Here is a 26,965-nt window from a genome sequence, read left to right as displayed (position 1 = left end):
AATCAAAAGATAAATATTTCATGTTAGCCTGTCTGAGCAGACTGTGTTCACATTTAAGATGTGTTAATGCATGTAAAAAAGAAAAGCCATATTTTGATTCAAGCTCCATAGAACCTGTGCTGTCCTGTGACAACAGTCGCACACGCACAAAAGTTCATATCTTTCCTGTCGTACACGTCAGCAGCAGCTGCTTTGTTTACGGTTTGAACAGAAGTGAGTGTTTATTTCAGAAGGAGTCTGTTGATAGCAGAAAAGAGACACTTGGCTATGACCTCTTGGCATCACTGTGCTCTCTGTGTGCGCCTTACGTGACTGGAGGCTGCTCCTCACCGCTCCACCTCCTGTCTTCATGTCTCCACCGTCACATTTTGCTGCATTCTGTCCACACCACAGTCCTGCAATTCAAACCTACTGTGGTTGAACTGAATCTGTCAGCTCATCTTCTTCTTTTTGTTATTCAGGATAAGAAATGTTACAGCATACTTTTATAATCAACTGGAAGCTTCCCTAAGTCAGATCAACATGCCCCAAACTCAAAGATCTGGGGAGTCTGCAGATCTGAGTGAGCACCAGCTCCTGTTAACAGTTGGAGTGGTGTGTGATGCTCTCAAGAAACCACAGCTGAAAGGAAGAAGTCTATTGGTGAACCACTAGACTGAGTGTGAGACCTACAAATAAACGCCTCATGTGAATCAGGAAAGCTTGAAGCATCTGCAGAAAAATGTGTGTAAAAAAAAAAGGAAAAAGAAAACAGCTGCTGACATTTTTTTTTACATTTAGAAGTTTATTGTAGGTTTAAACTGTCTCTAAAGTTTAAGAAAAGATGTGCCACTGGACATGTTGCTGCTTCCTCTGCTGGCTTAGTTGCTGAAATAATAGAGAAAGAAAGAAAGAAAGAAAGAAAGAAAGAAAGAAAGAAAGAAAGAAAGAAAGAAAAATGTGAAAAAATTATAAAGAAGAAAAAAAGAACAAAACAATGACAGAAAGACAAAGAATGGGGAGAGGAGAGAAAAAAAGGAACAAAAACATGAAGAAAGAAAGAAAGAAATGTAAAAAAAAAAATTAAAAAAAAAAAAAAAAAAACGCTGACTTTTTTTTACATTTTAAAGTTAAGTTTAGATATAAATTTTTTCCAAAGTTTTAGAAAAGATGTGCCACAGGACATGTTGCTGCTTCCTCTGCTGGTTTAGTTGCTGAAGGCAGGAAGAATAAAGAAAGAAAGAAAAACAGAAAGAAAGAAAGAAAGAAAGAAAGAAAGAAAGAAAGAAAGAAAGAAAGAAAGAAAGAAAGAAAGAAAGAAAGAGAGAAAGAAAGAAAGAAAGAAAGAAAGAAAGAAAGAAAGAAAGAAAGAAAAAAAAGAAAAAAAAAGAAAGAAAATATGAGGATGAAAAAAGAAAGGAACGACTAGAAAAAAAACAAGTGAATAGCAAAAGGAGACAAAAAAACATACAAAGGAAGAAAGAAATGTGAAAAATGAAATACAGAAAGAGAAAAATAGAAATATGTCGAAAGAAAGAAATAATAAAAAGTAATTAAAAAAGAAAGCTCTGTATGTGGAAAGGTGGAGGTTTTATAAATCCTGCAGTTACATAAAGTCCTGTGACTGATAAACCTGGATAGCTGCAGAGTCCTTCATAACAGTAGCTGCTCAATTTATTGACTGGTGTGAGATTTATTCATATGTGCCACAAACCAGCCTAAAGAGAGACAATCACACTCTGCAGTGCAAAGGAGATGTATGCAGCCAAGTGTTGCAGCAGAAATGCCATCCTTCATTCCAACAAATAAAATTCCAATTAAACGGATCCCTCTGGTATATCAAGAATAAGCCTGACTTAATATAAAACATGACTTTTTGATTAGTGAGATTATTCACAAAAGCTTCCCTTGACATACTTTGCATCATAAAAGAGAGAATCCCATTTATTTACTGTCAGAAGTGACAGAGGACATACGGAGCCCATGGGATCTTCTGTAATCACACGGGAATGCTGTGTGATCTTTCATGAATACAAAAGCTTTCAAAGTGTGATGAAGCCTTTAAAAGGTTGTGGAAAATGTACAAACAACAGCTGGGAGAGAGAACAAAAGAAAATGAAAGTGAAAGGTCGTATAGAAAGAGAACAAAGAGGGGAGAGACTTTGAGGAAGCCACAACATGGGAAAGCAGGAAGTGAGGGGTTGTACTTTCACAGAGAACAACTCTCTGGTGTCTCTGCAGCAGCTGAGCCGAATGACAGTCACCAGATGGATTTTGATAAAGCTGCTCTGATTGTTTGAGGCTCCACAGAGTGCTGTAGAGACTGCAGAGGCACACAGCTGCACACAACTGGGCAGCAGCTTGGGACAGGAGGATCACAGGACGGACTTACACTATAAAAAATCAATGTAGAAATGTTTTATTTCAGCAATTCAAAGCTTCTTTCTCTTTAAACTGGAAGCACAGTTGGTGCAGGGGTCAAAGCTATAGTCCAAGTCTAATTTTGCCCCTGAGATCCATCAGTCTGGAGACAAAGTGTGCAGTTCTTCTCTAGGGGAACATGAACCTCTGTTTGACCTCCTGAGCCCTTTATTTCATTTGCACTTTGTACCCTTCACCCATTTTAATCATGTAACGTTCAATTTGATCACCCAGCTCTTGTTGTCTCATGATGATCAGCTGATTCTCTACAGGGTGAAAAAGTCATGAGAGGAGGAGAGATCTGTGGGCTATGGTTATTTTAGATCATACTTCTCTGTTTGGGTGTTTTTTTTTTTTATTATTATGAAAAATGTAATATAGAATTTGATGAAAAATTTTAAAGGGAAAACTGAGGGAAAAAAAACACTAAACACCAAAACATCCTTTTGGCAACCCCTTTGCTCACAGAGTGATCTTGTGACATTATAGCTATTGTTTTTTACAATTTTCGATATGCAGTACGTCTAGGTCTCTATGACAACACCGTGGTGGCTAACAAAGTTTAGTAGTAAGAAAAGATAAAACACAAAGATCTGTGTTTTTCTCTGCTAAAAACGATTTGTGTGATGAATTTTGTGATAGTGGACACAGCAGCCTAACTGTCAGACAGGAAAAGGGCAGAGGCGCAGAAGAAAACAAAACAAGAGAGTGATACAGCCTGAGCTAAAGGCTAATTAGCTTTTAGCCCAGGCTGTATCACTCTATAACACAGGGGCTAAACTAGCTTATGTGCGTTCCAACTCACATGCAGCAGTTATTCTGCAGTGGTCTGTTCAAACTTGAGAGTCTATCAATAAAATGAGGAGTAAGGTTACGTTAGCTCTGCTTGATAGACGACTAGCAGGACACAGCTAGCCATGGTGGTTAGTGCCATTGTCTTACAGTAAGAAGGTATCTGGTTTGATTTCTTAGCTGGGAATGAAAAAAAGTTTCCATGTTACTCATACTCCACATACTCCAGCTTCCCCCTGCTGTCCAAAAACATACTCATCAGGTTGATTGATGACTCTAAATTGTGAATGTGAGCTTAAGTGGTTGTCAGTTTACATGTGTTAGTGCTGGCAACTGTTCCAGGCTCCGGCATCCCAGCGACCTCACAAAGGAAAAAACTAGAGATAATGGATGGATGATAATTTGATTCCTCTCAGACTCTCCAGTTGTTATTGCTGTGTAAAAGTCATTATGCTTTTTAAAACTGTTTTTTTTTTATTCTGTGTATATTTGGCACAGCAAGACGTCAGCTACATGCTGCTCTGTGACCTTGTTTTGAAATATTCTTGTTATTCTTTTCCTCCATTCCTGTCCTGTGACTTTAAAAATACTTTTTAAAATTTGTCTTGAACTTTTGTAAAGAGAAAAGTCATGACACAAGAGGCAGGAAAGACCAAATTATCTCATCTAACTTGGAACTGCCAAAAAGGGGACTTTACAGATTTGCTAACAAATCAGCTGACGCAAGAAAAAAAGATCGCTTTTAGCAGTGTAATGCACCAAGTTTCTCTCCCTCTTTCCCTTTCCTCTTCCCATCAGCATATCCTTCTTCTCAAAAGGCAGATAAACAGGGACTGACTCACACCCATGTCCAATTAGTCCAACATGTGACTGCGCTGAATGCAGAAATCCAGGATTTTCCCTCCTGCTGCGTCACAGATTCACAGTCATGTCGACGGCTTAGCCTAAGACGACCCCTTCGACTCTGTCGGCTGAATGTGCGATCTGCCCCCTCGCTGTCTCAGACTCTGTCGCACTTTTTTTTTTTCTTACAAGTTCACATTTCTGCAACGAGACAGTTTCTTCTGCCTGCATGACATCCTGCAATTGTAGACATTTTCACCAATTACATAGAAATATAGAAAGTTCTCCCACACCTCTGTCCTCCCTATTACTTTGTGTGTGTGTGTGTGTGTGTGTGTGTGTGTGTGTGTGTGTGTGTGTGTGTGTGTGTGTGTGCGTGTGTGTGTGTGTGTGTGTGTGCTGACATCTCTCTCACCCCTGTCTATGTTCTTTCTTGATGTCTCCCGCTCATTTATCCAGGTAACAGAGTTTAAAGAACTCCGAACAAACACAACTCCCACACCACTCTTATGTCAGTCAAGCAATTTTCCACCAAAGACACTTTGACATGAAACAGCAAACCTCCCGTTCGTTTACCACACACACACACACACACACACACACACACACACACACACACACACACACACACACACACACACACACACACACACATACACACACACATCACATCCACACTGTACACTGACAGTTCAACTCTCCTCCCTCCTTCAGCCAATCACAGATGAGATGTAAACGTGGGACGAGACGTGTGAACGCACACACAAAACAAGATTCTCCAGAAGCCTCTCTTTGCTTCTGTTAGCAGAGGGGAGGGAGGAGGATGAAGGGGGGGTGTCACTAGCAAGACAGTTCCCATGGCAACTTATAGGTGACTCACCAGCCAGTGATGCAGTTGCCCTGACAACCTGCGGTGTGTAGCATCGCCATGGGAGCCGAGTGAAATGGGAAGAGCACATTGTGGGTGTTTGTTGTTGTGGGTGTTGGAGGAAAAACTGCCGCAGACCGAAAAAAGTGACAAGACGCAGAAAACGGAATGGGATGAAATATTTAAAGACAGTTGGATTTTTGTGAAAAGAGAGCTGAAGGAAGTTATCTTGGATAGGATTTTTAAGAGGAGGACGGTGAGATATGGTTTTGATTTTAAAGAGATTATATTAAAGCCACACTATGTAAATTCCAATGTATCAGAAACTGTTACTAGAGATGTCAAATAAAAAAGACCACATGCAGTTGTTTTGTCTGTTTAAGAGTCTTTCAGCAGATTGTTTTGGTCTGACACTTTTATTTGTTTGTTTGTTTGTTTATTTGTATTTTTTAAGCAGAGAGTCTAAACTTTATAAGGTAGGGGAGGCTGAAATAAAATGCTGTATTAAACTTTCCCAACACTAGAGACTCAAAAGTGAGAACAGCTTAAAGAGAGAGTACTGTCCTTTAGCCTGTATTCTGTTTCACTGAGGCCCCTGTATTAGCTTCACATTATTTAGGGCTTGAAGTATTTCAGCCTCTGTCTGAAATGCTTCCTTTTAGCTGCTGTCTCTGACCCCCTGCTTCACAAACCCCCTTTCCTCTGATTGGCCAGTCCTCTGGTGACCTGTCAAGGGCAGAGATATAAGTAGACTTGATGTTTGAGACCCACACCTTCAACATGTTATCAAACTGTTGGATATTTACGCCATGACATCATCAGCAAGTCTCTTGAATATCTCAATAAGATATTATGTTATTTTTGGAATAAACCATTTTGAGCAGTTTACTGGTAGATTCAGGGATTTCTGCTACATATATATACACATAGGTGGAAAATGCTGGAAGAAACAGCACACAAGCTAGGCTAAAGTTTACCAAAGACTGGTCCAGATCAACCCACATCAGACTGGTCTTGAAAATAATGAAATAATGGCAGTTAGTGAGAGCAGCCTGTGGAGTAAAACCATTGCTGAGAGAGAAAACTAAAGCATGATCCTTTCCTGCAATCCAGGCAAGACTCATTTATCACATCAGGAATACAGGTACCATTTAAAGATATGGTCCTTTTGGCTCCAACAAAACTTAACAACAACCCATAATACAACAGGGCTGCCCACATTTTGGTGGCAGATTTAGATGCTAGAAGTAGTCAGCCTGACTCAGCAGATAGCAGGTTTAAGAAGCAGGATATATATCTGCAGGGGTTTCTATTTTCAAACTATAGGCACAAATTCTGCAATGTATGTTTCCCAAAATATGTCCTCTCACCCTCTCCCACGGTTCCACACCAGCACACTGCCACAAAACTTGTGTTAACTTTCAACAAACAATATGCTTTACACTCAGGTGGGTCAAGTCCTCTGCTAAAGTCGTGATAAACACAGCAGTGGGATGATCATATGGATTCTTGCTTGTGAGCACAGTAAACATGAACGTACTGTATTGCACCATATGCTCAAATGCCAAACTATTTTTAAAGGACCAGAAAAAGAGTGTTTAAAAACAGATACCACGAGAACACTTTAGGAGACAGAAAATAATTTGCGCTATTAGCTGGCTTTACACTCTGTCACCAATTCAGCAACAATAACTCAATCTGCATGTTCTACATCCTGTGGGATTTTTAGCACATTCTCCACCATTTTCATAGAATCTGATAATAATATTATTACTCACTGGGAAATACAACATGACATAAAACAATATGTCAAGGTACAATACAACACAATACAATACCATAGGCCATATCACAGTGTGATACGGCAAAACACGACATGAGATGATAAAACTCTAACTACACAACACTCCACAGCACATTGCCACATACTGGGGTATAAGCAAAGTGCAAAATGATACAGCCAAATATTTAAGGATACAATATGTTGTGATGCCGTACAGTATGATGCCATACTTCTACATGCCATATCTGACTATGCTTTACCTCACAATGTAATGTTACAATGTGATAAGGAACAATACAGTACAAAGTGATGTAATGATATGATAATATCCAATGTGGTGAAATGTGCTATTCTGGTTTAATATGCTAAAATGTGGTAAGTAATGATGGTTATGATGTGATTATTACATTACAGGTTACAATTTGATATAAAACATTGCATTACATTACAATGGGATACATTAGTTTGGAATGTGTTACAATGAGATATAATATGATGCTATTCATAACTATGTTATACATTACAATGGGATATATTGTGCTACTATGCGTTACTGTAGGATATGCTATAAACGTTACGAAGGGATACGTTACGAGCTGATGCTATGCGTTACTATGAGATAAGCTATGCTAAGATATATTATGGTGCTATATGTTACAATGGTAATGATACGGTGAGATTTATTATGATGCTATACGTTACTATGAGATAAGGTATGCTTAGATATATTATGATGCTATACGTCAGATGCAATACGTTACGATGAGATATATTATGATGCCATAAGTTACGAGTGGATATGTTCAGATGAGATGTATTATGATTCTATGAGATATATTATGCTGAGATATGTTATGATGCTATACGTTACGATGAGACATATATATAATGATGGTATACATTAAGATGCTATAAGTTTCAATAGGATATGTTATGATGAGATACATTATGATGCTGTACATTACAATAGGATATGTTACGATGCCTTACATCGCAATGCTATATGTTATGATGTCATTTGTCACAATGTGATTTGTAACCATTGAATATGTTAAAATGCAACAAAATATGATGCAAGTTATATAAGCTGACATGACACAGTACAATGTGATACCTTGCAATTTAATACATTTTCATGTGATATGTTGGGATTTCATTCCTTTTTTATGCCATGCAAATCATTACGTTATAAGTTATTTTTTGCTATGAGCCGATACGAAAAGCTATGATATGGTAAGGAAAGCTTCTTAAGAAGACTCGGTTTTTATGAGATTTTCAACTGCCGTTGTGATAACATTCCCTTTTGTATTGAATGCTTCAATTTTACTATGATTATAGAATATATTCAGCATTCTCCTACCATTTCCTGGACAGGCGTTGAGCCGGTGGTTGATATCGAGGGAGGATGGTTTGCGTGTCACAGCTGTGGTCACCGACTCGTAAGGGTTGTCCTCGTCCTCTGGCAGGAAGACATCCAGAGACGGAGAGGCAACGATCTCTGCAGAGTGCTTTGAATTCTGGGTAGGAGAGAAAAAGGGAGAAACCAGGAAATTAAAGGTCAATATCTCAACCAGAACACATTATCCATTTGATGAGTGTGTACAGTTCGAAATGAAAACTGTTTGAGTGGTCTGACACAAACAAGAAGGACTAGTGGTGTAGCTCTCATTAAGCCAAAGACAAACACAACGCTAATTAGGTTATTAATTATGTACTGCAGCCATGCTGGCCTGTTATTCATTCCAAAAGATCCATAAATGATGTATTATGGTAATTAATCATGTTTGGGAAGCAAAGCAAAGAGCCCTTTCACCCTGTTAAAATTCAAACGTTGGAAAGAGAGAGTGATTTCTAATTTATGAACTGAGTATGAAAGACTGAAAGAGCAAAATTTAACCTAATAAAAGCAGGAAAACATTTGACGTGGGTGTGTTTGTGTGTGAGTGTGTGGTAAGTGCTGACAATCGGGTTCTACATCTATTTTTCACCTTTGCTGGAGGTAAATCACAAGAAACAAGAAGAAAAGAACCAAACACGTCAGCTCAGTAATCTCTCAGTTCAGCTCAAGGCTACGTTCAAGTTAGACCACGTCCACACAGCTGGATTATCACAAGAGATTTAGGCCAACGTTCAAACCACTTCCAAACACTAAAAATTAAAAGGTCGGGGAAAGTTTGATCTCTTCTTTTTTTGCAAATCCTCAAGAGTTTATTGTCGAGTTACTTTTGGGTCCCTTCAGGACTTTTGGGTTTTGTTCTTTGTGATCAGCATGATCTAGCTGGAGAAAAAAAACAGCAGCCCCAAGTTCCCAACACTCCTTTGCTCCAAAATCTTTGAGACGGAAAAGATTAGAGATAAGACACAACAATCTTGCGTTGATTTTCCTTCTGTCAAATGCCCAAAAGCCTCTGCAGAACAGAATTATGGTGGAAGTGCTGCAGTCAGCAAGAATCATTCTCTTGATTTGGGGGTTTAAAGGCTTTATGTGACAAATGTTCCGCCAAATGAAATATCTGACATAAAAAATCCTCTTTTTTTTCAGGTCTGCTTTATAATCTCAATGTGTTTACTTTGTCAGTAATGAAAGAGGTGCCTGTTGTTAGAATTTATCCTTTCTGGGTGAAAAAGCTGCAGGGTTTGGTATCATGGTGTGACTGAGATTCAAAATAAGGGCAAAACAACCGCAGGGAGACAAAGCAGCAAATGCCTCCAAGATGATCAGATATCAAAGTCAGAATTGGTCTTTTCTCTGTGTTGAATCTGTATTTTTATGCTGAACACTTCTGCTGTTCCTAAGAAGGTTTTTCATTCCCATTATTGGGCTTTACATTGTCCATCTGATCAGCTTTGTAGTAGTGTTGCATGACTCACAGCTTGTTCATCCCAGGCTGGTGTCATCATTTCAAACCCTTTCCAAAACCCTTCAGCTTAGCTACCATCTCTTGAAGCTCTCATTAACTCCTAAAATTCAACACTCTAAAAGACTCCTCCACTGTTGCCATACGACAAACTTGTCATCAATCAGTTAACCTGTGTTTCCTTTTTTTATTGTTAAATATGGCTGTATGTTTGGAACCAAAATTTTAGTAACAAAGAAAAGGTAAGCATTTACTTTATTATGCACATTTAAGGAGATACCCCAATTTGCGATGTCACAGATTGAGCAAATCTCAAATCTGCCCTTCTTGCATAAATATCTTAGAAGGTACTCATGGCATCTTACCGTCTTTATCTGATAACTCTAACAAGTAAAAATCTCAATTTGAAACTTTTCCCTCTTTTATTTATCACGCTGATCATTATTGCTTAATATCTGCAAAACAAGAAACTTACCTGCGTTCAAAAGGCTGTGGTTATTTTTGTGCATAAACAGTGCATCATTTTTTCTTGCCATGCTAATCTTAATGTAAATTGCAATACCTTGCACTCATCATCTTTGTTTTCTAATTTAGCTAACATGCTAACATTGGATTATTGTGCATTATAACAAATAAAGAGAGGCTTTTTGAGGGTGACTATTGGGTGGCTCACCCTGTCGAAATTCTATTTTACATAACCACATATGTATATTAACATACCCACAAATTTCAATATGAAGAGACATTCTCTGGGATCCAAAGAAAGGATCTTTGACACCCTTCAGGGGACAAAACAAATACATAGCAACAGGCTTGTTGACAGAGTTGTTCTTTGTTATCTTGTTAAAAATATAATCTGCAAAAATATCAAACATCTTATCTAGTTGCATAAAATGCCAAATAAAGTTGTACTTGTACTTCAAACTGCACTCCAAAGTCCTAAATCCTAACATGAACCACTTTTAACTCCTGACAGTGTATTAGCTGTTTAAGAAGCTTGTTTTTGCTTAACTTGTCCAAATTTAAGCTGTTACACTTTTGTTAGTGGAGCTCCTTTCAAGTCAGAGTGATATGAGCATCTGCCAAGTGCTTAAATTGTCATTTGCATACTAAATAAAATCCATCAGTGTTCTTTTCCATCAAAAGGAGCTCGCAGCATTTTATCACAAACTCTTCATTTAGAGGTGATTAATTTGGGGAAGCATGTCGTAAAATGCTACTTAGGGACTTTTATGTAACCGTGTTCTCTCTGAGGAGGATTTCAGATTGCACTTTGTTGCAGTGCTGGTGAAAAAGGTTGAGCCCCAAAGGAACCCAGAGGTCCCTTATCTCTGTAGCAGCTGTGTACCCAAAAAGAATGAAAAACAAGAGTGAGTGATGTGAGGCGGGGGAAAAGGTTACAAGGCTGAGCGTCATTTCGCCCAGAGAGACAAAACATTTCTTCACAGCCTCTGGAGGTCTGGATATCTCCCACAATGCAACACTCCATCATCATTTCTGGGGAGTCGCTGGGCAGCCTGCCCCTGGTTATGCCCCCTCTAACAGGATCAGTGCTTAATGTGTCAGCATGGTGATAACTTCTGGGTGTGGCTTCACCTCCTCCTTCTTCTCCAACTCTCTTTTCTTCATTCAGAAGCCATTACTCTTTCTGTCATTATCTGCTACTACATTACCCAAACTGCACCAGGCCATCAATCACACACTGAGCACACTCAACATGGATTAATCATTCCAGCTGACAGAGCAATCACTCCCTTGATGATTTCTCTCACTTACAAGCCTCTACAGTCAATCTGAGACTTTTTTTTCACACTGCACTTTATTAAAACGCCCAAAAAACCTACAACTCCTCCCTCCTTCTTCCCCCTCCTCCTCTTTTTACTCCATCAGCACTCAATTAGACCGCTATTACTGGCTAATGGGGAGCCAGTCAATCTTTTATGTCTTCACTCTGCAGGTGGCCTGCTCTCAGCTGACACTGATGTGATGTGACAGCGTGGTTAGCTACAGATTTCACTCGCAGAGTAAAGCTTTGAGCGGTCTGATGAAGCCATACAGAGCTGCTCCTTTCAGGGACATAAAAACTCTGCTCCACAGTATAAACTGGTCTGACAGCTCAGATTAAAGGGGCCATTAATCATCCTCACACTCATTTTGAGTTTTTCACCATATTTAGTGATGTAGATGGGTAGAAAACACCATCTGGCCCTGTGTGTTTACATGTTGATATAACTTATTTGCTGCCCACTCTGTAACCTGGATAGTGAAGCTAAAAGATGTCTCAAACCATTAACTTGTTTATGAATCTATAGCCCCATTTTCACAAAGCGGTTCAGTTTGGTTTGTCTCGGCACGCATTTTACGGTGTTTCCACTGACGAATCACGGGACAGACCCCAAAATAACCAAGACAAGCCATCCCAGTTTTTGGCACCATTCCGTAGAGGTGCCAGATTAGACCAATCCGATCTTGGAAAGTGAAGCTACAGCATTGCAGACTGTGGATTGGTCAAAAGGATGAAACAAAGCTTGATTGCACATCAGAGAGCCGCATGCAAATCATAAAAACGACGAAATGCTGCATGTCTTTCATCATTGCTCTTTGTTCACTGTGTCGCGATTTTCTTCTTCGTTGGATTTATTAGCAGGGTACACTGTGTCGCACTGCTATGGTGTCATGCTATTATGGAGGAAACGGGGCTTATGTGCATGAATTCCAGATTGCATAAAATGATGGATGACATCACAGCTCTCTCAAAGTAAAGACAAAATATTTAGAGCTCCCTCTACTAACTGCCCAAAGCAAGCCCCCTCTGTGTTATCGAATGGGACGTGGATCAAACTTGAAGCATAACTCTTTCTTAGGAAGCAAAGTTTTGTCACAGCAGAACAGCACAGCCTTAACTCTTTCAAGACCCACAGATTATCACGTTTTATGACTATGCTAACACTGAAAGTACCAAAAGAAAGACTCTCTTCTTTCATCAGGAGAAAAAGTTGGTTTATACCTTTTTCCATTCTTTAGTAATCAGAAGTAGAATAGGCTGGTTTCACTTTACATCAGGAGGTGTGTCGTCCATCATTTCATGCAGTAAACAGCACATTAGAGTGGTGTTACGCTGTCATTCACATAAGACCTCAACGTCAAGGGTTGACTTTTGAGCCCTGCTGGTGATTTTGTTTGACCTGACACGCCAGACGGAGAGTGTCATACATCCGCCACAAAAATATTTCACCAGTCCATCTGGGTAGCAGTTCTTCGGATTTGTTTTCAGAGGCGGGACCTTCAAAAAAATAAGCAGCTGGTGATTGGACGACCGTTCTGATTAACACACTCACCACAGACCAATCCACAACAAGCCACAGTATGACGTAGCTTATATGTGCCACTGCTGAGAAACAAAAGATGAACAACTACAGGAACACAAGAAACGGCTGTGAAAATGGCATAAAATGACTGCTGCCATTTTTGTAAAGTCCACTTAAGAATCAAAGGAACACTGACAAGTACGAAAGTCTGCTTGCGTCACGTCACTCTCTTTCCTGATTGGGCCGGTAAGAATTTAGCCAAGTGAATTTGTTGGTCAAAAGAGCCTGACAAGATGGATCTGCAGGATTTCAGAAACTGAATCAGGCAGGTCCATCTGCTCTGAAAGGTAAGATTTTGTCAGCTTCCAGTCGCTTTAACTTCAATATTTGGCAGACCACAATTAAAACCACAACAAACAAATTTTGAATTTTGCAATTTGTCCAAACATCTGTGACCCCAGCATTCCCAAACCAGCAGATACACACATCCAATGTGTAAAGACAGTAATCCTTTCAAAACAAGAGCTGCTGCATGTAAACGACTGCAAGTCAATCAGTCATTCACTGTCCTACAAGAGCCAAGTCCCCAGATGTTGACGTACCGCCTCTGTCAGGGGCAGGAAATGCAACAGATTGCTTCATTGCACGAAGCTGGAAGCAGGATTCAAGATTAAGTAGCATAAAGTGAAAGCAGATTCAAACCAGTGTTAGTGTGAGTTGAAATAACGTCTTTGCAGCAGGGGGGTAGAGGAGTGAGAAAATGCAGCCCTGATTTGAATACAAAACGTGAACATTTCTGATGACAGAGAGCTCAGAGATTTTAGCTTCCGTGTTTGCAGTAATAACCAAGTTGTCGACATGAATTAACAATGAAACTGGGAAGTTAAAACGCCACAGGTGCAACAGAATCATTAATAGGAGCAGCAGAAGAAAGCACTTCAAGGACTCTGAGACAGAAAGAGACTCCTGTGTGGAGTCTGAAGGGATAATTAAAAGCAGGAAATGAGATAGAAAGCGAGGAATGATTGAGAAATGTGCCGGGAAGTATTATTAAAAAGACAGATATATGAGGAATCACCCTTAATGTGTGCTTTAATTTAATTCCTCATCCAGCAATGAAGTGCTCGGTGCACCTTGATCCCTGCTCCTTCCTGTAACCTCGTCTTCACTTCTACAGCATCTCCCCCTCATTATTCCTCTTCCTCTGAAATCTCCAGCTTCCACCCCATCCAAGAAAGCCAAAGCTGACAGGGGTGGGGTAACAAAAGCCGTCACACAGACACGGAGAGGCATACGGGGGTAGATGAAGACACAGGTGGATCAAAGTGGAAACTCATGGCAGAGTTTGTGACAGAGGAGGAGAGCACGAGACAGAATGTTGAGAGGAAAGGGAAGCAGAGGAAAAAGGAGTGCAGGGACTTTCTGAAACATGGGAGAGACATGCTGAAGTGTATGAAAAGCTCAGACAACATGACGGGAAGAAAAAGAGGCAAGAAGCACGCTTAAAGTTTGCTGGGAGCTTCCGTACTCCTCGGATAAGTATCTCCAACTTTATCTCCAAGTGCAGCAGAAATTAACCCACCGGTGTGATGGCAGTTTTAGCTACCTTGTATTTTGATAGCTCCTTGTCGTATTCCTGCGGCCCTGAAGGACTCGGACGGATTCAAAAAGTAGGCAAAAAGGCTTCCTGGGGTTTGATATGAGCAGTTCTCCCAACAAACACTCGGTCTTCATTCATTTCCCTCCCTCCCTCCCTTCACCCCTCTCCTCCTCCTTCTCCTCCCTCGCTATCTCTCAGGGCAGAGATAGGACAGAGGAACTTGTGTCTGAGCTGAGCAGGAAGCGAGCTGACAAACAGAGGCCTCCTCCAGCCACTAATTAGCAGGTCGTATGCAGCTACCGTCCCACTTTGGAGGCCAGATGAAACATTTCTGAGTGTCTGCGTGTGTGACGGCGCCTGCACATGTGACCAAAGGATTGTATGTTGAAGTGTGTGATTATATCTGAGTGGTGTTTGTGTGATCATAGGAGAGCTTATGTGCATATTTTCTCTGCCTGTATGTGAAATGCTTGTACGTGATATAGTTTATGTGTGTAGAGCTGATAACCCAAATAGGAAATGCACCGTTGCTTTAGTCACGTCCAAGGGATCCTGCGGCTCTCTCTTCCTCTCTGCGTCTTTTTTCTTTTTTTTTTTAACCCTGTATGGTCTTTTAGGTCGCTGCAGCAGGCGCTGTACTGAAGGTTCAGAGGCCATCAGATATGAATTGAAGCTATAATTTGCTGGCATTTCCTCATGGAGGCTATTTGATTAGAAAGAAGAAGGAGGGGCGGAGAGGGGAGAGGACAATGGACCCTCAGAGAAGGAGGGAGGGGGAGAGATGCAGTCATAAGGACTAAGCTACGAGAACACAGTGATCAAAAACAGTTAACAGTCCTTTATCCATCATCCCAAACCTCTGTACGGAGGACTTCTCTCTGCACAATCACTTGTTACTGATTCCTTGTAGAGGTGTAGAATCTGGAGAGTCCTAGTTCAGAGACTGTCCACAAAGCTCCACTTCCTCTTTTTCATCTATGATTTTAACTCCAACCTCTGTTTTCTTCTCAGTATAGGATTATCATAATGCAGCTTGGTTTGGTAAATTTATTTATGACTCTTTGCTTCCAAAAATGCGAAACAGACATGTTAAATGGGTAATGATTTTTGAATATTTGAATAGTCGTAAACATAAAAAAGCAAATAGTTCATGCGACAATGTTTTTTTCTTTAACAAAAGACAAAAAACACAACAATTTTGTTTACCCATATTTTACTTGGGAATAATAGTCAAAATGTTGCACCTGTACTTGCTGCAAACCATACAAACAGCACAAGCTTACAGGGACTTCTACAAGCATCAACAAGGTCTGTGCTAAGCTCCTTCAAGAAAATTAAGGATGCATGATATATCAGTATCAATATTGGTCATTTTTTTAACATATCAGTATTGGCTGAAGTGTAAAGGTGGGCCCATATTTACTCATTAGCTGCCAGCAATTTTCAGAGCATCTTGAACGATATTTCAAGACCCAAAAACAGTGTTTTCTATGACTATGTAAACACCAAAACTACCTAAGAAGGAGACCATCTTCTTTTATGTTTCTCTCCCTGTTTTTGATCCAAAAAACAAACAAAACGTACTTTTTTGATCGTGTTCATCTCAGGCGCGCCATCCTTTGATCCTCTTGGTCGTCTTTTCTCATAATCGCGTCACTCTTTCTCTCATAACTACTATGACACATCATCTATGTTGAGGTTTTGTTTTGTTTTTTCCAATACTGGATATCGGTATCAGCCAAAATCTTTATATCGGTGCATCAATAGAGAAGATGAATAAAAATGGGGTGCAGCACAAACTCTGCAAGCCTGAGCTAGCACATCACAAATCAACAAAAACTATGCACAGCCATGTGAGAGCAGGACATGCAGCAGAAAGTAGGGTCCTATTTACAGAACAACAGTCAATGGCAAGCTTCAAAGTAAGTTTAATGATGGACGTGCAGAGGAAGCAGTGGCCCTCTCTTTCATTGTCAAAGTCTGATGTTGGCAGAAATGTGTATGTGGGTGGGGGATCTTCAAATAATTTCTGAATACTTATCAGAAAATATCGAAAAGGGCTTTTGCTTGAAATGCCCATCCCTAGTTAAAAGAAACCCAATCATTTTTGTACTTGACTGAAAACATGATATTATTACCAGTTTTTGCATTTTTGCACCCTCATTCAAATGGATATTTCCACATTAGTGTCATTTTCTGTACCAGAGGTTGCTGCTTGGTTAAGACTAATTACAAATCAGCAAATGTTGGAAAAATAGTCTCTACAAATGATAGAAGTGGACTGAACATCTGCCAAAATGGCATCCCAGATCTCATTGATCTCACTCTCTGTTCACAATTACCTGCACACAAGCATAGACATTCTCAATCCAAATTTTGGACATGATCCATGTAGTTGTATAGTGGTCGTGATTAATTTGTACTGCCTCTGTCTCCTGCCCAGAGGCTACATATGTAAATAAGCTTATCACTAACTCAGGTACAGCTAAACAGCTGTGCACAGCAACTGTCAAAGTACACTAATGAATAAAATGTTCACCTAGAGCAAAGAATCTGCTCGGTGCTTTGCTTGGAGAGCCAATCAGAATTTTAATTTCCCAGCCCCTTTGGATAAAACAGAAACGAATGAACCAAATGTCTTTATTGAAAGCTGTTTTTAGCTCCTCCTGTGGACTAACCTGGCAACATTGACGTTTAACTTCATATAAATCCACAAAATTATATTATTTTGGGAAATATTGGATCTGATAATTGCAGATATCAAAACAACATCTGGCTTTCGTGGCTCTTACTGCTGAGACCTCAATTTTACTATACTACTTACAGTGAAACTGAGACTCATCAGAAATGGATGAAAAGGCTCTACTTGAGGGGTATGATGAACTATAGCAAATACTTTGACATATCTAAAGGGTTATTTCACTGTTTTTGTTTTTGTTTTGTTTTTGTTTTTTATCTGAGGGCATCATTTCTTCTTGTGTAAGTGGACTGTAGACAAAGCATCAACCCTAACCCTTCATTTGGCAAGAAGCTGTTTGGCGCCAATCATCTCACTGGGAATAGCTTGAAAGATTCACTGTATATCTTGTCTGTGGAAAGTGACTTTAGTTGCCTCCATTATTCAAAAGTTGATTTTTAGGTGAAGTTGTAACTCATTGGACTAAGGTGGAAAAACCCTGACATGCAGAAGCATCATTTTCAGGTATAGAAAGAACAGGGGGTGTTGTTGGAGATGTTGGGGTACAAACTAGATTCAGACCAAGATTGACTCTGTTCTTTGTTGGAATTGTTGCCCATTGGCTAAAAGTCTTTCAAGGACACCTGGAATGTCTTTTCTTAACATGGCCTGCTGCTCCGAGTGATAGTAAGGAAATGGATGAATAAATGTTTCAACAAGACAAACCTCGGCAACCCCAGCTTGATGTATTGTTTACTTTGGGCTCAGTAAGACCATTTCCCCTTTGATTGGCTGATTATGAATTAGTATGTTTTCAGAATGGTCTATACATGCAAGGAGGGAAAGGTCAGAAGATGAGAGATATGGAGTTTGAAAAGACAAGACGGAGTGAATATAAAAGCAAAGAGTAAAATCAAGTGAAGGTTGGTCAGGGAATTGCCTTCCAGAATTGGATTTCCCTCCATGGCTGGATAATCCCATAGAAGCCAGCTCTCATGAGCCACCCATGGGACAGCGGCAGTCACTCCTTGGAAAATAACACCCTTCACATCCCCAATGACTGCTGCTGTATGGAGAAAACTGTGGCTTCTCTTGGCTCCACGCTTAATCTCACAGCCGCTGCCAGCAGCCAGAGCGAGGGGACGCTGGCTGAGAGGCGTTGCTGTGTGACCAAACTTTCACAAAAACACTTCAGCTGTTCCCAGCCAATTCTACCTCAGTTTGTCAAAGTGTGCTGCATTTCATCCATCTGAAATCTGTTTCTCCAAATCAATTCTGAAAAGTCAAACAATAACTCTATACTTTTCTCTTTTCAGCACAGTTCATACTGAAGAGTCAAAGAAAGAATATCTGGGTTTTCCTTTTAAGAATCAGAAAGAAGAATGGATAAATTAACAGGGAAATTAGATAATTGTATTCTAGACTGGAGGGATTAAGAAAAGTTTAACACATGTGTGATGGATGGATGGGTGAATGGATGCATGGATGGATGGATGGATAGATGCATGGAAGCATGCATAGATGGATGCATGATAGATGCATGGATGCATGCATAGATGGATGGATAGATGAATGGATGGATGATGGGTTGATGGATGGATCATTGATGCATTGCTGACTGATGATATCATGATAAGGGATGGATGGATGGATGGATGGATGGATGGATGGATGGATGGATGGATGGATGGATGGATGGATGGATGGATGGATGGATACATGTATGTGTGGATGCGTGGATGGATGGATGGATGGATGGATGGATGGATGGATGGATGGATGATGCATCAATGAATGACAAATGCATGCATAGATGTATGAACGTATGGATGCATTGATGGGTGCATGGATGGATGGATGAATGGATGGAAGATGGGTTGATGGATGGATCATTCATGCATTGCTGAAAGATGATATTTAGATAGTGGATGGCTGGATGGATGGATGGATGGATGGATGGATGGATGGATGGATGGATGGATGGATGGATGGATGGATGGATGGATGGATGGATGGAATGCAAACGGGTGGATGGGAAGCTCACTTAGTGGATGGACAGATAGATGGATGGTAATTTTAACTGACAAGATATGACAGATTTATATGTACAGATAGAAGGATAGACAGACCCCATTAGCCCTTACCCCCTGTTCACCAGTCCTCATCCCTCATCCTTCATGAATCCAAACTCTCCTCTGTGTCTATGTGTTTGTGTTTGAGCAGAGCAGCCAGACAGGAATAAAAACACTCAGATTCAAAGCACTTGCTAGACAAATTGCATTTTCATAACCCAATTCAAAGCCCAGAATTTTATGAGCACATTTTTTATTTGCTGTTAAATAAAAGAGAATATAAACACTGATATGAGAATATAAAGTGTGTTCAGTGTGCCACTTGTTCTCCTTAAAGAGTCCTTCTTCTTTATGGATCAGGCACTACTTTGGTGGCAGAGTGCTAAAAATGACTCGTTTTTATTACGTTTATGGCTCCTCTTCTTTTTATATCTCAATCATGATGGGGAATAGTTTCAGAGAATGATTACTTCTCCCATTAGGTTTCACACAAACAAACACACACGCACACAAACACACACCTTGCCAACAGCACAGCATGACAGATGATCTGCTCTTGATTTTGATGGGTTTTGTTTTGGGGGTGGTAAAAAATAGTATACAATGGTGTTTTGAGGCTCCCAGACACACTTCTCTATTTTACAGCGTGGTTGCAGTTTGAGCCCAAAATGTACAATATATATACAGTTTATGTGACATCCATGCAGAAACTCACACAGCACCTTATCTTTGTTCTGTGCAGTCAGTTTCTCTAAAAGTGGGTACACACTGCAGGATGAAGGGGCTGATTTTCGTCCCCCTTATGATCAAAGCCAGTAAAGGCCTGATTGTCCGAAGTCTGCAAATGACATCATGAGTGATTTTCCTGTGGTGAGGGGAGTGTGAAGTCTGATTTCGTCCAGTCTGAGCTGCTCAGAATTGTGTGTGTGTGTGTGTTTTTTTTTTTAATTGAAGAAGCCGAAAACAACCATCATTGCTTTTTCCTGTTTGGGTGTCATGTTTGTTTACGCTTGAGTCACGTTGTACTATGCAAGATTTGAAATATTGAACCTGAAGGAGCTAAAACTCTGCTGAAGAATCAGTTCATGTGTGGTTTGCTCACCACACACTATCAGATCTTAAGAGAGCTTGTGCGATTTGTCTTTTGTTATCATGAATGAAAATTTAGAAAGTAACTGGACGACGAAAGTGAATGGAGCACTTTTTCAAACCCATGTCACAAAGTGTTTCTCAGTGGCAGCAAAATGAAAAGCTCTTGAAATTGTAAGGAAAGAGAAAAAAAATTTTAAAAGCCTTGAGTGATTTCAAGGCACTTTAAAAGAAAAAAAAAGTCCCCATGTTGTTTTGGTCATGCTGACCACTTTGGTTGACACCAGCTGAGTTTTTTCTCTATGAAAACAGCATTTTTGACAAGCACCACTCCTTCCGTAGAAAACCCAACCCTAATGCAGAGACTAAAACTCATCCATCCATTAATCCATCCATTTTCATCCACTTATTTTAGATCAGATTGTAGGGACGAAAGTCTAAGCAAATTCACCCAAACATCCCTCTACCTAGAAACATTTTCTAGCTCCTCCTGGAGGATTCCAAGGTGTTCGGAGGCTAGATGGGATACATAATCCCTCCATTGAGGTCTGACTGTCCCCAGGGGTCTCCTCCCAGCTGGACATGCCTGGAACACCTCTAAAGGGAAGAGTCCAGGAGGCATCCTTATCATACAACCTCATGTGGCTTCTTTCTCTGCCTTTTTTGGAAGTAACACCAGTTTTACTCCAAGTTCTTTCTTAGCTTCTGACCCTATCTCTAAATCTGAGTCCAGTAACCCCACAGAGGAAACTCATTTTGGGTGACATCATTCTTTCAGTTATTACCCATTTTTCGAGAGCGCATGGCACTTTTCCTTCCTCATCTCTTTCTTCCCCTCAACGCAACAAATGGTCTGTGGATCTCATGATCCATCTCAAAGAAGACCTCAAGATACTCCATCATTCCGGGCGAAAAACTCTTTCCCCACCCAGTTGAGATTCTTCATAATTAAAACACAATCAGGCGAAGCTTGCCAACATGAGTTTCTTCAGCCTAACATTTGGAAAACTCTGAGGACTGCTGCAGAAGCTGAAAGTTCTTTATAAAGGCATCGATTGCATATTTCATGCCTAAATTTTCTCCTCTTCATTTCCTTTGCAAAGAGATAGTTTGACATTTTCAGGGCACTGGTTTGACTCCAAGACTTTCCCTAACTTTTCACAGCCCACTCTGACCTGAAGTATATCTTAAAATTATTATGACCTAACCCACATTAATATTCAAGCTATTCAAATTCAGCACAGAACAAGAACAGTGGCACAGTTTTTCATTACAGACGTCTAAAAGCTCCGCACATGGCCCCAACTTCCCTCTTAACACCTCCCTTTGATGTCCTTAAACATCTTCAGGAGCCCTCCTGGGTTTCTGATCTCAACCTCCACCTGTGCACTGGCACATTCACTGCTTCACCTCATCTCCTTCAGACTCCCTCAGCTAAGAGCATTAAAGGTCAGCACTCTCTGAAGAAAAGGAACGGAGCTGCAGAGAGAGGAAATGTGCTGGATGGAGGAGTGGAGAAAAGAGAGGAACGGCAGTGGTGGAGCGCTGGCGTGCGTGAGAGTGTATGCGCGGCACTCTCTGACACACCTGTGGCTTGTAAAAGGTGGTCGGCCCACGCCTCATATCTCGTGGATTTCTGGGTTGCCTGGCAACTCTGCAGAGCCTCTCTCCATCTGAATGTTTTCTTGTATCTGTTCATTATATCTCTCTCTTCAGTCTTTCTCCAGTCTCTCTGTTTTCGCCCATGTGAGGTCTGAACTGTCTTGTTTAAGTCGACGTCACAGAGGAAACCACACACGCACATACACAAACTGGCATCAGTTGGCGTTCACATGGCAGTGGTGGGAGGATACTTGTGACTAGTGAAGACAATTTACAACAAGAGAAGCTTCCTGTGTGTTATTCTGTGTCAGGGTTACTCTGTGTTTTTCTGACTAATCTAAAACTAAGTGCATTTTGAACACGTGTGCTGTGCACACCCACACAAGCTGATCCCCAAAAAGCACCAACCGTCGCCTGGGCTTTACCTGCTGGTGAGGTATATTAGCTTCTTATTTTTCTTTTCTTTATTACCTCCGCCACGGAGGTTGTGTTTTGGGGAGAGTTTGTCTGTTTGTTTGTATGTGAACAACATAACTCAAAAAGTAGAAAACAGGTCTTAATGACATTTTTAGGAAGTTTTCAAAATGGGATAAGGGACAAGTTTTTTAAAGATTTCTTTATCATTGTGAGATAGGGTCGTTTTCACCATATGTGTATATAACTCCACGAAAAATGGTCAGATTGCTTTGCAAAACAATACAGGACTAGGCCACCATAATTTCTGACAGATGTAAAAGTATGATTGAGATCCTGCCAATATTCCGGATACTAACATCCATGGTATGAAATATGTACTGGGTCATCATAATTTTCAACACTGTCAGGTAACAAATTATCATACAAACCTGCAACTAACACCAAATTGTAGCTGTCAGTCTGCTGAAAGGGAGTATAACATTAAAGTAGGACTAAAGTGTTGCGTGACCATCACAATATGCTTGGCAGGGTCTGTGCTCTCTGAGTGCTTTTCTTAGTTGTCTGAGTTGTGCTAGCATGGGTTAACAGAATAAAAATTTCAAAAGTGGGGATATTTTGCTTTCCCTTTTTTAAACATGGATAAAGAAGCAATACTGGATATTCATACGAAACCTGTGCAGGTTTACAAACCACTACATATTCATATGATGTTGAAATCCCTGAATCTATCTGTTAACTACTTAAAACGGCCCATTCTAAAAAAGATCTTCACAAGATTTGCTGACATGATGAGGCCACAGCATAAGGATCTCCTAGTTCGGCCCCCGACAGCCCTCCAGAGGACTGTCCAGTTAGAAGGAAGGGGGTTTTTGGAGTGGGAAACCTTAAAGAGACAGCAGCTAAAATAAAGTGGTTTTAGACAGAGGCTGGAATAAGGATTTTCCAAACATGAGTGTGAAGAAAAAACTGGGAATTTTTAAGCTGTGAATAAGGTCATTCTACTTCGGGGCTACCTATGAACCATATGAAGCCAAAATAATAATAATAATAATAATAACAACAAATTTTATTTGTATTGCCCTTTACATCAGAAGATCTCAGAGGGCTACAAGTTAAAAAAGGGGAAAAAACAACAACGAAAAAAATCCAAGCAGAAAAGGGCAGTTAAAAAGATCTAAAACAACGACAACTAAGAGGAGGAACCAAAAGTCTTGTCAAAAAGAAAGGTCTTAAGGTTCGTTTTAAAACTGTCTGCGGACTGTGGAGCCCTCAGGGTGTAAGGGCAAATACTCCCTCTTTAATTTTGGATTGTTGAAGTAGGCAACCAAGTATCTAAAAAAAGTCTGTGCTCATGCAGGTTATCTATTGTGTTAATGGAATCAAATTTTTAGAATGTTAGTTGTGTTATTTGGGCTACAGGCTAATCGTAACCCAAAATTATGGCATTATAACCATGAAACTAATTACTTTATACCCCCAATATCCAAGCTTTAATATCAAAGTACTCCACCTTTATTCCCAGCAGAATCACACTTGTAGTCTCAGTTGCTTGGTTGTGTATTGTTCAATAAAAAACACAAACAATAAACAAATAAAGAGTCAATTTGGTCCTAAACTTGATTTGAACTGCTGTTTTGTGCAGTCAGTCTGTGGTTTGGTTAGCTGAGTTTTGATGGCAAATTTTTTTTTTTTGACACCTTTCAAAGGTTAAAATCTTCGACTCGCACCTCTCCAGTGATGGATGGACAATGAGGGAACCAATGGAGCAAGATTCAGTAAGAGCTTGACATACAGCACATTTGATAAATGGAGCAGAGAAAGAGAAGAACAAGGGAAAGAGTCTGAAATAAAAAGCAAAAAGAAGCGGATGTCACATAGGGTTTTATGTTGGATAATTAGGAGAGAGGATGAAAAAAGATGAGCTGATAAAGTTTGGAGAAGAAGTGTTTCACTTTGTTCATCCTCTGAGGGGACGCACCGACGTCTCTCTTCATGTTAACTCTGTTTATTCCCAATTACGCCTGGAAAATTAGCACGGTGCTAACTTAATTATGTAATAACAACTCAGTCTCTCTCACTTCTCTTTCCTCTTTCTTCTATCCTCTTCTACAAAACCCACACACACACTCCTCCTACGCTCATTCAAAACCGTGCCATGCTAAATTCAGACACACATTTGCACACATACACACACAGACACACCACACACACACTTAGCTAATGCAGCTTCATATACTCTGTATACCCCCAAGCTCACACTTACACCAACATGCACAAAGGTCCTTTTTTTCAGTGCACCAACACTTTAGGATAACACACTCACACACACTCAACCAGGTGCAAACACTGCCAGGCAGTGAGCCAGGCATGCAGGCAGGCTGCCAGTGAACAACACACTGGGTCGTTGTGCTGCAAATGTCAGATGTCCTGCAGTGTGAGCCAGCAAGCATCTCCCCACTAAGTATTCTCATCTAAATGCACTTAACCACGCTTTAATACACAGCATGGAGGGAAAAAGGTGGTAGGAGCCACGGAAGGAAGGAAGAAAAAACAAAGGTGGAACAGGAACAACAGGAAGTTGAGCATAATTTAAGCTTTGATTTCTAAGATTTGTGGTAAAAAGGAAGCAGGACGCTTCACACACAAACATGGGGAATAATAAACATTGCAGGAACCTGATGCTCCACAGCTAATAAACCAGCAAACTGTGTTTTTGAGCATGTTCATTAAGCTATGGATGGAAAGAAATGAACATATTGTACAGATAGCTGACTGATTTTGGCTCCGTGTGGAGCTCCCTGCAGGCAAATATCCATATTGTATCAATGTGTGGGTCTTTGGCTTCAATACTATCTAGTACAACATGATCTGATACTATACTACACCAAACCATATGATGTGACCATGTGAGACTAGCCAGGATATGACACAATACTATATGATACAATATGATAAGATATGACTGGATATGGTATGACCCGAAACAATTGCATAACATAGTAAAACCTGATCATTTCCGTAAGAAACAAAACAATACAATTAAATATATTCAAATGCAATGTGATACAAAATGATACCATAGTAAACCATCTATCTGATAAGAAACTAAGTGTCACTAAAAATGAATTGGGATACAAAATGATATAAAAAATACAAATGATACAGCACAAAACAATACAACCCATTTGATTCAGTGTGATAAATTACGATGCAATATGAAACAGATTTGTTTTTCTCTGCACTGTACCTAGGATTCTACCAAAGTGACCCCTTTCTTGCATGATAATTGTCCACTTTAACCAGATCACAGGAGTTGTTATTCCACTGAACCCTGAACGATGTTTATTGGGGAACTTTGAATACTAAGTATTTGTGGCTCTCCAAACAATGCACAACTTAAGGTCATGAAAGTCGCTCTGTGTTGCCAAGAGGTGCATTGTAGTGTCATGGAGATCTGATTCTGACTCCTTTTTATTGACAGGTTGTCTTTTCAGATGAATAGTTGAATCCACCTGGAAAAAAAAAAAAAACCTCATACTGTCTCAGAAAACAATATAACCCTTTTTAATCAAGTCTGGCAGCCTTATTTAGACCATATCAGTTCATCTCTTAACAATTGTTGGTATTGAAGTTGTATCCTGACCGCTTTTGGGTTGAATGGTGGGTTCTTTTTCTTTTTTTTTAATTTTGTCTTTCATCTTTTTTGATAAGGTAGATTTATCCTTTAGGCCTTCCTTCTGTTATATCAATGTTATGTCTTTACACTGTTGGTATATAAATATTGTTTGTATAAAGGGATTGTTTGTTTATTAACAATGCCAGATGCATGGGCAATTTGGGTTGGTTTGTCAACTGACGGGGAGGAGTTAACCACCGAAAAACAGATTTTTTAAACTAAATATCATCACTTACACGGATGGTAAACTGCTTCAAGGTTTAGACAGATTTTAGGTGGACAGACGTTTTTAGCAGAGAAATCTAGCGTGTACCCAGAGAGCAATTTTAAAATACAACTGTCACTTGATGCCTATGACTGCTTCATCCGGACACTTACCAGACTGTGACACACCAGGACATAAACATGCGTCAATAAATCAGCAACCCTCACAGACCAAAAAAAGCACACAGAAAGAAAGAACCAGAAAACGACTTTCAGAGAACTACACCAAGTCAGACAAAGACGGCACTTATTCACCTGCAGACATTGCTGGTGTTTCAGTGTTAAGTGTGACCCTGTTGACTGGTGACTCTCGGCCGTTAATCACTGATACTGTCGGCTGAGAATCATCAGTTAGCATGGTGGCTATCAACTCCAAAACACCAGTTGCTATGTGACGGTGAAAACTTGATAGACGTTGCCTCTGTTGTATAGTATGGGTTCTAAAAACGGACCTCAGAACAACCGTACATTTTTATGCTGATAACAGGGTGAATTTAGTGTTTAAAAAACGCTAACTTGTCTGAATGAATGGAGCTAAATGCTGCTTCTGCGGCCAAGATGATGATAGACTAGATTATGATAGACTGATAATCCCTCTTTATTTTGCAAAACTGGAAATAAAATAGTAAAAAAAAAAGAAATAAAATGACATTTTATTGACCAGTGAGAAGTATGGACTCAAGTGCTCAGACATATAACTGCCACAAAAGTGGCTT

At 40.0% G+C, this 26,965-nt stretch overlaps 1 protein-coding gene across 4 annotated transcripts in view; it reads right to left on the bottom strand.

Moving 5' to 3' along the window:
• The window catches only part of anks1b (ankyrin repeat and sterile alpha motif domain containing 1B), a 276,356-nt gene that overhangs the window by 124,738 nt on the left and 124,653 nt on the right, over window positions 1–26,965 (bottom strand). For all 4 annotated transcript variants that reach the window (XM_074698643.1, XM_074698642.1, XM_074698641.1 and 1 more), the window contains one exon: window positions 8,047–8,203. In XM_074698643.1, coding sequence (XP_074554744.1) covers window positions 8,047–8,203 — 157 coding nt within the window. The remainder of the gene's footprint in view (window positions 1–8,046; window positions 8,204–26,965) is intronic.

This window comes from Halichoeres trimaculatus, unplaced genomic scaffold, assembly GCF_033239565.1.
Source record: "Halichoeres trimaculatus isolate MK-OKI-2021-1 unplaced genomic scaffold, fHalTri1.1 fHalTri1_scaffold_21, whole genome shotgun sequence".
Lineage (NCBI taxonomy): Eukaryota > Metazoa > Chordata > Actinopteri > Labriformes > Labridae > Halichoeres > Halichoeres trimaculatus.
Note: the sequence above shows the minus strand (reverse complement) of the source record. Positions and strands in the feature narration are given on the sequence as shown.